Below are 7,790 nucleotides of genomic sequence, written 5' to 3' on the forward strand. Positions count from 1 at the left end.
TTTTTTTTGGTGGGACCGGGGATTGAACTCAGGCCCTTGCACTTGCCAGGGAAGTGCTTATTCCACTGAGCCATCTCCCCGGCCCCAAAATACGCATTTTAAAAATCTTCAAAGTTATAATACAAAGAAAGATATATCAGGTTCCTTATACCCCTTTTACTGAAATGCATTATCACAAATCAGTGCAGTTTGAGATATTTCCTAAAGGTGGTTTTATATTTATTTGTGTTGTAATATTTCTGCAAGTTAATTATCCCCTCAAACGTTAAGGTAAATGCCAGTGTTTTAGAAGTACCTTGGCAACAAAGTATAGCACAATATTCTAATTTCAAGATTCCCATTGTATAATATCTCCAAAAATATCTCACATTTAAAAGTGTTAAAAACACAATGCTCATAACTGCAGAAGTCTGCCTAAGGAATCGCAAAGGAAACTGCTCATTCCCTGCCACGGTTATTTTGGGTGAAAATCATCTTGGTCTGAGGAAGAGACATAAAAGATGTGGTCTTGGATGGCCTCTGAGTTAGTTCCAGAGAGAAACACATACACCCTAGAGCACTAGAGAAAACTTTCAAATTCATGTAACCAGCCGTAATGGCCCCTGAGTCACGGGCCAGAGCTGGGCTAGGAGACATCTGCCTGCTAGTGCCTGATGGTCTGTGGATGGATTTGAACACTCACTACACTTCCTTAAGATTGTTTGCAGAAGTGTGAACGGACATGAGGATACACCTGAAAAGGGAGTTGGTTCTGTCTTAAAAAGGAAAGGGGAGGGGTGGGCAGCGCTCCAGAGGCATGGTGGCATTTATGAGAAGCACCCCCAAGGGATGACCACCCCAGAGGTAGGAGAGGAGTGTTGGACAGGGAAAGGGCACTTAGCCCTCAGCAGGAATGGACCCGGCGCATGGGGGAGCATGGGCCTTTGCAAAGGAGCAAATTGATCAGAAGTCTTGGAAAGACCCCCAAACCTTTCAGCAGAGCAGGGTTGAGACCCTGCAGACAGACACCAGATGAGCAGCACTTTCAGTGGTCAGAATGAAACGGCTCCAAGTGCTGAGAAGCGGGGCAACAGAAGGACATTTTCATTTCTCACCTGTTTTCCTCCTTTCGAAAATGTTTGCAGGTAGCCGCAGTGTTATGGTGGTACTACTTCTCTAAATTGGTAGAATTCCTGGACACAATTTTCTTCGTTTTACGAAAAAAGACGAGTCAGATTACTTTTCTCCATGTCTACCATCACGCCTCCATGTTCAACATCTGGTGGTGCGTTCTGAACTGGATTCCCTGTGGACAAAGTAAGCTCCTTGCTGGTCTGCAGTTATATGCTTTGGGTCTCACGAGACACGAGGGTGCCTGCCTCTGGAGTGGCCATTCCCAGGGTACCAGCAGGGAGGGGCGCCTGCCCAGGAGCCAGCCCTGCGGTGGAAGGAAGAAGGTGCTTACTTCTGGCCTTTCCATTGCAGAGGCGGGATCTGCCTCTCACCTTCAGGGACACTGTTGTTTCCCTGCGCCCAGGTGTCAGAGGGCACATGTGAAGTGGTGCTGCTCTGCCTCCGTGGAACATCATGCCTTCCACTGTCATGGGCTTCCCAAGACTCAGTCAGTTCAACTCTTGGGGCTTCTTGGTTTTACACTCCAGGTGACCCATTGGATTAATGACTTTGAATTGTTTTAACTAAGAACTGCAAATAGTACATTTAGTCATATACTTGTATGAAACAAAAATTTCATAAACCAGCATTTATCATAGCTCTTCTCGGTGCACTGTGGCTTCACTTTTTTCAATTCTGTTTCAGTTTTACAAAAGAGTAATGACAGTTCTTGTGGCATTGACTTCATGACCTGCAGTTTGAGAAGGGCTGAGCTAAAAGCAGCAGTACTTTCTGCTTTGTGCTGTCACCAAGATTTTGTAAATATTCTATGAAAAATCAAAATGGGTGAAATTTAAGAAAAATTATTTTGTCCAAGGATTTAGGAATTTGTAAAGATGACAGAAGAAAGTATCAAACATACTCGGTATATAGATGTTCTTTGGCTTAGGGTGAAGTCATACCCAATAAACTGATGGTAAGTGGAAAATACTGAGTCAGAACACTGCACCTGCCCTGTGAGCATCTGTGTCCTCGTGGGGCCATGGGCACTTTGGTACCTGTCACTGCAGGGCACAAGAAGAGATGATCAGACCATGTATTTCTAACTGGCATTTAGAATTCAAATTACGGTTTCCACTGCCTGTGTGCCGCTTCCCGATCATCAGCCTCTACTTCCAGTAACTAACCCACAGTGGCCTTTTGCCTCTTGCAGCTAAGTCCTTTTGGTAGTTAATTCACTCAGTGTCGAACATAGCAACCTCCTTGGTTTGCTTCAACACCAGGCGACCATGTTGGCATCAAGCAGAAAGAAAACTTTTGGTAAAGATGTTGCCTGGGGATGGGGTTTTAAATAGCCCTGTCCTCACAGCCCCTTAGCTGGACCTTCTCTCTCCCCCAGGCCCTCTCACTTGCCAGCACCATCTGACTCCGAAGTCCCTTAAGACAGAAATTGTTGACATATGTATGAAGAAATGTATTCTTGTCCTTGTAGCACCCTGGTCAGCCATGTGTAAAAGACTAGGGGTTTTGGTTTTTTTTTTTTTTTTTTTTTTGGTGGGGGGAGTTAAATTGTGCTAGGGATTGAACCCATGAGCTTGTGTGTGCTGGGGTAGCACTCCACCACTGAATACAGTCCAGCCCACAAAAGGCTCTTTCTGCAATTTAAATGCCTCATCCCAAGTTCAGCCAAAACAAAAATAATTTTTGCAGACTTCTGCCACTAGCTGTAAGCTAACATTTCTTTTTCTTTTTGATTAGCTGACAGTAATTACAGTAAGAGAGATACTGAAACCTTTGTGAATAAATTGTTTGACACTCTAGCTGAAACCCTGGCCTGGTTTAATCCTCCTACCTAGGCACTGTTGTGCAGTCCTAGAGTAACAGCACAGAAAGCGGGGCATTTCTCAGTGTGAATGTTACGTGACTGTCCTGTGCCTACTGCTTCATCGTAATGCTCCAAAGAATCCTGTGAGCAAGGATGCTCGGTCTTGCTGTCGGCGGGAGTAACTCTTCTCCCGTGTGTCTACAGGCTTTTTCGGGCCAACACTGAACAGTTTCATCCACATCCTCATGTACTCCTACTACGGGCTCTCGGTGTTCCCGTCGATGCACAAGTACCTCTGGTGGAAGAAATACCTCACGCAGGCCCAGCTGGTATGTCATGGCTGCTCCAGTCTTCTCCATGTAGCCAGAGATGGAGAAAAGGTAGTCTCACCTCCTGAGACAGCAGAGACTTCTCAGTTGGTGACGAGGTTATTTTTCTCTGAAAATGGCCTTTTAAGAATTGCACTTTATGCATTAAAATGTCATTGGGTATGCAATGATTATGGGAAGTTCCTTGCTTTGAAATATAAAAGTGAATATTTTAATGTATAAATTAAATTTAATTTTTTCTTATTTTATTGAGAAAGAAATAGCAATGAGATAGTTTCAAAACAGATTAGTAGGACAGTTACAATAATTACTACATTGCATATTCTTGTCTTCATAGTTATTCAGAGTATAAGATGCATGTTATCTTGTCTGAACACCATTAGAACAAATCTTTCTTCTCACTGAACTAAGAGAAAGTTGCTGTATATCTATCCTATTTTGTATATACAGATTTTTTTTTTCACTACAAGATGGTCCTTCATTTATATCCCCCCTTTTTGTTTAGTTTTGCCAGAGATGGGTGTCCCACTGTAGGTGCATGAATTCAGCAAAATAATCCAATATAGTCCAGTGATCCATAATAGTAGTGGGTTATCCACGGAACTGGCAGTGTCAGAAGTTGTTGACTTGAGACTTTTACAGTTCAGCATATTGATGTGGCTTTACTTTTTATACCTCATTTTTATACTTTTCTGCTGGACAGTTAAGATCAATATAGAGCAAGACCTGTATAACAAAAATATAACTTTTGTATCTGACAAGGTCAGTCAAATCCCCTCAGGATTTACCCTCAAACCCTGTAGGGCAGTTTGTAGATCCTTTGTCAGTGTCAGCCATGTGGATGAGTCTCGGCCATTGCTTGACCAACTTGCTCTCTGTGAAAGCCTGAGAGAATGTTTTCTCTCTAGGTGAGTCTCCTTAGACACACTCTACATCGTCGATCACTTTCTTCTGTGACCCCTAATTTCCTTGAACAGACATTAAATTGTTTTAAAATAAATCTAGCTACTACTTTTTTGTAAAAAAACTATAACAAATAATATAACTTACTAATATTCATTTCAAATAAAATTTCTGGAGAGGATAGTGGGCTACTTTAGTACTTTGCTAGTTTTATTCCTACAGAATGCAAAAATTAAAAAATGCAGGCTGCAGTAGCTGTGAGGTAAACTGAGGCCACTGCGCTGTGGCCTGCGTGTGCGCCCGCGTCACTCACCTTCACCCCTCCCCCCAGGTGCAGTTCCTGCTCACCATTACGCACACGCTGAGTGCCGTTGTGAAGCCCTGCGGCTTCCCCTTTGGCTGCCTCATCTTCCAGTCCTCTTACATGATGACCCTGGTCATCCTGTTCTTAAATTTTTACTTCCAGGTACGTGAAATGTGAATGTTCAGTGGTCATAGAATGTGTACTTTTCATTATATATTTTACTGATTAAATATAGTACAAACTTTGGGTAAATTCACATAAGAGTCTACTGAGGAAAACCACATGCTTAACTCCTCTCCTTCCCCACTATCCTGGAAGAGTGACCACAGCTCCTGGGAATGCACAGGGGGCATTCTGTTAGAACTTCACACGCAGGCACTGAAAACTGTTCCTGAAAACCATCGGTGACTTATAAAGCATTTTCAGTTTGCATCATGTATTATTAGCAGTGTGCTGCTAAAATCTGGAGAAATAAGGGTAAATCGGTACAGTAAGACAGATCCGAGAAAACTTACACTTCTCGGAGAATACCTTTGGGAATGGTAATTTATTAAATTCAGTAAGCTCCTGTCAGCTACTTTGATGTTGTAGACTCACTATTTGAGGAAAAAATTCTTTTAATTCCATACGGGAAGGTCACACTGACCTTTTCTTTATTCAAGTGTCATTTTCTTTTTAATTAACAATTTAAATGGGAGAGAGCTTCAAAGTGCTTCTGTTGTCCAAGTACCCAGGACACATGACAGAGTGCAGGCCTCCCGTGGTTGTGCGTTTAAGTTGCTTCCTTCATGAACTGGGGAAATGGACAGCTTCGTTGAAAAACGAGAACATACGTTTATATTGAAAACAGTACTTTGAGGTCGTATTCAATCATATTTGCCTCCTCAGACAAATGGGTGCTCTCTAATTTTTCAGTTTGCATTTGCTGACAGTTAACCCACACTAGTTTTATACAGTTTCAGAAACTAAACTTTGACAGCTTTTCTGATCCAATATTGTGTGTATCTGAAATTGGGCTGACTAGGCCTTTTTTCTTATAAGAGAATTTCGAAGTAACCATCAATGAATCCAAAGATGTGCGCACACACGAGGGAAGCTTCAGGATTGCTTTTTGTGCTAACACTGGAAGAGAAGCAGATAGCAGGGGCAGGTTACAGCATTCAAAACTTTAGCCCCACATGATGGTTCACGCTAAATCTTAGGCCTAAAACTCACTAGATAATCTCAGCCTTAGGCCAGATATCTCCGCAGACTAAAGCACCTGCTTAGGCAGAGCGTAGTGGTTAGATCCCCTGCATGCTGTGCCAGCCCCACCCCCCAGGCACACTGAGACAGATTGAGACTGGGCATGGTGGCACACGCCTGTACTCCCAGCTCTTGGGAGGCTGAAAACAAGAGGATCCCTACAAGTCCGATCTACACAGTGAGACCCTGTAGACTCTGTACTATAAAAAAAAAAAGGTTGGAGCAGAACATTTTTTTTTCTAGCACTGATTATTCCTCACTAATTCTTCCTTTTGAGCAATCTATCCAATTCATCATGACTCATGTTATTTTCCAGTATTCCTATAGGGACAGGGACTATTCCAAGTTCTCTGTATATGCTTGGTATTATTCCTTTTAATTATCTTGTATAACTCTTTTCCTGGCCTCTAGTAGTGTCTTTACCCATCCATACGCTATTGAATACTCAATGGCAACCCACTTAGCTCTCTTTCTGTGTAGTTCTCTCCTTCCTGGTATTCTTTGCTATCGTATCTGGCTGTTCTAAGATCCTAAAGGGTAGATCTCGGCTCTGCCCTCCCAACTGAGGGATCCTTCTGGACTCTACCTCCTCTTCTCTGGGCCAGAGCTAGAAATTCAAGTCTTAAATCAGTAACCTAGGAGAACCCTCGAGTTTACTTATCTTCTCATTCTCAGAAATCTCTTTTTCTATCTGGTTTTTAGTGCCTTATAAAACCATTTTATATATTTAGTCCAAAATTTATTTTATGTAGGAAGATAAATTTGGTCTCTGTTATTCTATATTGGCCAGAATTGAAAATACCAAATATCAGTTTTTAAATTTATATAAATTAAATGTAATAAAATTTAAAATTACATTCAGCTATACTAACCATGTTTCAAAACCACATCTGGCTGGTGGCTGTTATGCTGGGTAGCATCGCCTTATCTGTGCTGTGTAATAAAAACTTTATTATTTTACTCTTTCGGTTACTTAGTTAAAAACTAAGTATATGCCTATCTGCTAATTATTTACATTAAATTTCTCTGATAAAAAAGAATATTCAACCCTGCAAAAAAAAAAAAAAAAAAAAAAGATGTCAGCCTTAATCCTGTTAATGCCATCATTTTGTTTTTTAAGTGAAAATGAGACAAGATGATGTATTTTTTGAGAGTAGGAAGGCGGTGTTAGGGCTACAGCTCCAGGGGAGGCCTTAAGGCTTCAGCACCCAGCCCCAAAAGACCGAACTGGAAACCATGTCAAGGCAGAGTCCCGAGTGTTTGTGCTTTGAAAATGACAGCATTTTTCACTTAAATTATATATATTTTTAAAGTATATTCTTTCCAAGTGAGCAATTAAGGCAAAATAATTTGGATGCTAATCCCATAATATGTAAATCATGACCTAACATGAACCCTTTCATTGACTTTCAAGCATTTATCTTGGTTTTTACCTTATTTTTAACCAGAGGCATGTAGGTGGTCATATTATAAATATGGACTCTAATCAGAAAATTCAGCCCCCAAGAAAAATGTTTTTTAAACTATCTTCATTTTATTGGGAAATAGCTTTGAGACAGTTTCAAAACCAATTAATAGGACAGTTTCAATAATTAATACATTGCATATTGCTGTCTTCTTAGTGGTTATTCATAGTACAAGATGCAGACATATCCTGTCCAAACACTATTAGTACAAATCTTTCTTCTCATTGAATTAAGCAAAAGTAGCAGTATATCTATCCTATTTTTTATATATATAGATACAAAAATGGTCCTTCATTTGTATCTCCTCCTTTTGTTTAGTTTGCTCAGAGATGGGTATTCCATTGCCATTTAAATATTGTAGGTACGTGAGTTCAACAAAATAAACCAATATAGTCTAGTAGTCCATAATAGTAGTGGGTTATCCATAGGACTGGCAATATCAGAAGTTATTGACTTGAGCCCTTTACAGCTCAGCATATTAATGTGGCTTTACTTTTCATACCTCATTATTATACTTTTCTGCTGGATGGTTAAGACCAAGATCAAGCAAGACCTATGCAACAAGAAATGTAACTTTTGTATCTGACAAGGTCAGTCAAATCCCCTCAGGATTTATCCTGAAGCTC

At 40.8% G+C, this 7,790-nt stretch overlaps 1 protein-coding gene across 1 annotated transcript in view; it reads left to right on the plus strand.

Annotated features, from left to right (window-relative positions):
• Positions 1 to 7,790, plus strand: part of Elovl2 (ELOVL fatty acid elongase 2) — a 19,415-nt gene that overhangs the window by 9,533 nt on the left and 2,092 nt on the right. The window contains exons 4-6 of the mRNA XM_004628362.3: positions 1,125 to 1,296; positions 3,122 to 3,246; positions 4,481 to 4,615. Of these exons, the coding sequence (XP_004628419.1) occupies positions 1,125 to 1,296; positions 3,122 to 3,246; positions 4,481 to 4,615 (432 nt within the window). The remainder of the gene's footprint in view (positions 1 to 1,124; positions 1,297 to 3,121; positions 3,247 to 4,480; positions 4,616 to 7,790) is intronic.

The sequence above is a fragment of the Octodon degus genome, unplaced genomic scaffold, assembly GCF_000260255.1.
Source record: "Octodon degus isolate 3935 unplaced genomic scaffold, OctDeg1.0 scaffold00023, whole genome shotgun sequence".
In the NCBI taxonomy this organism is placed as follows: domain Eukaryota; kingdom Metazoa; phylum Chordata; class Mammalia; order Rodentia; family Octodontidae; genus Octodon; species Octodon degus.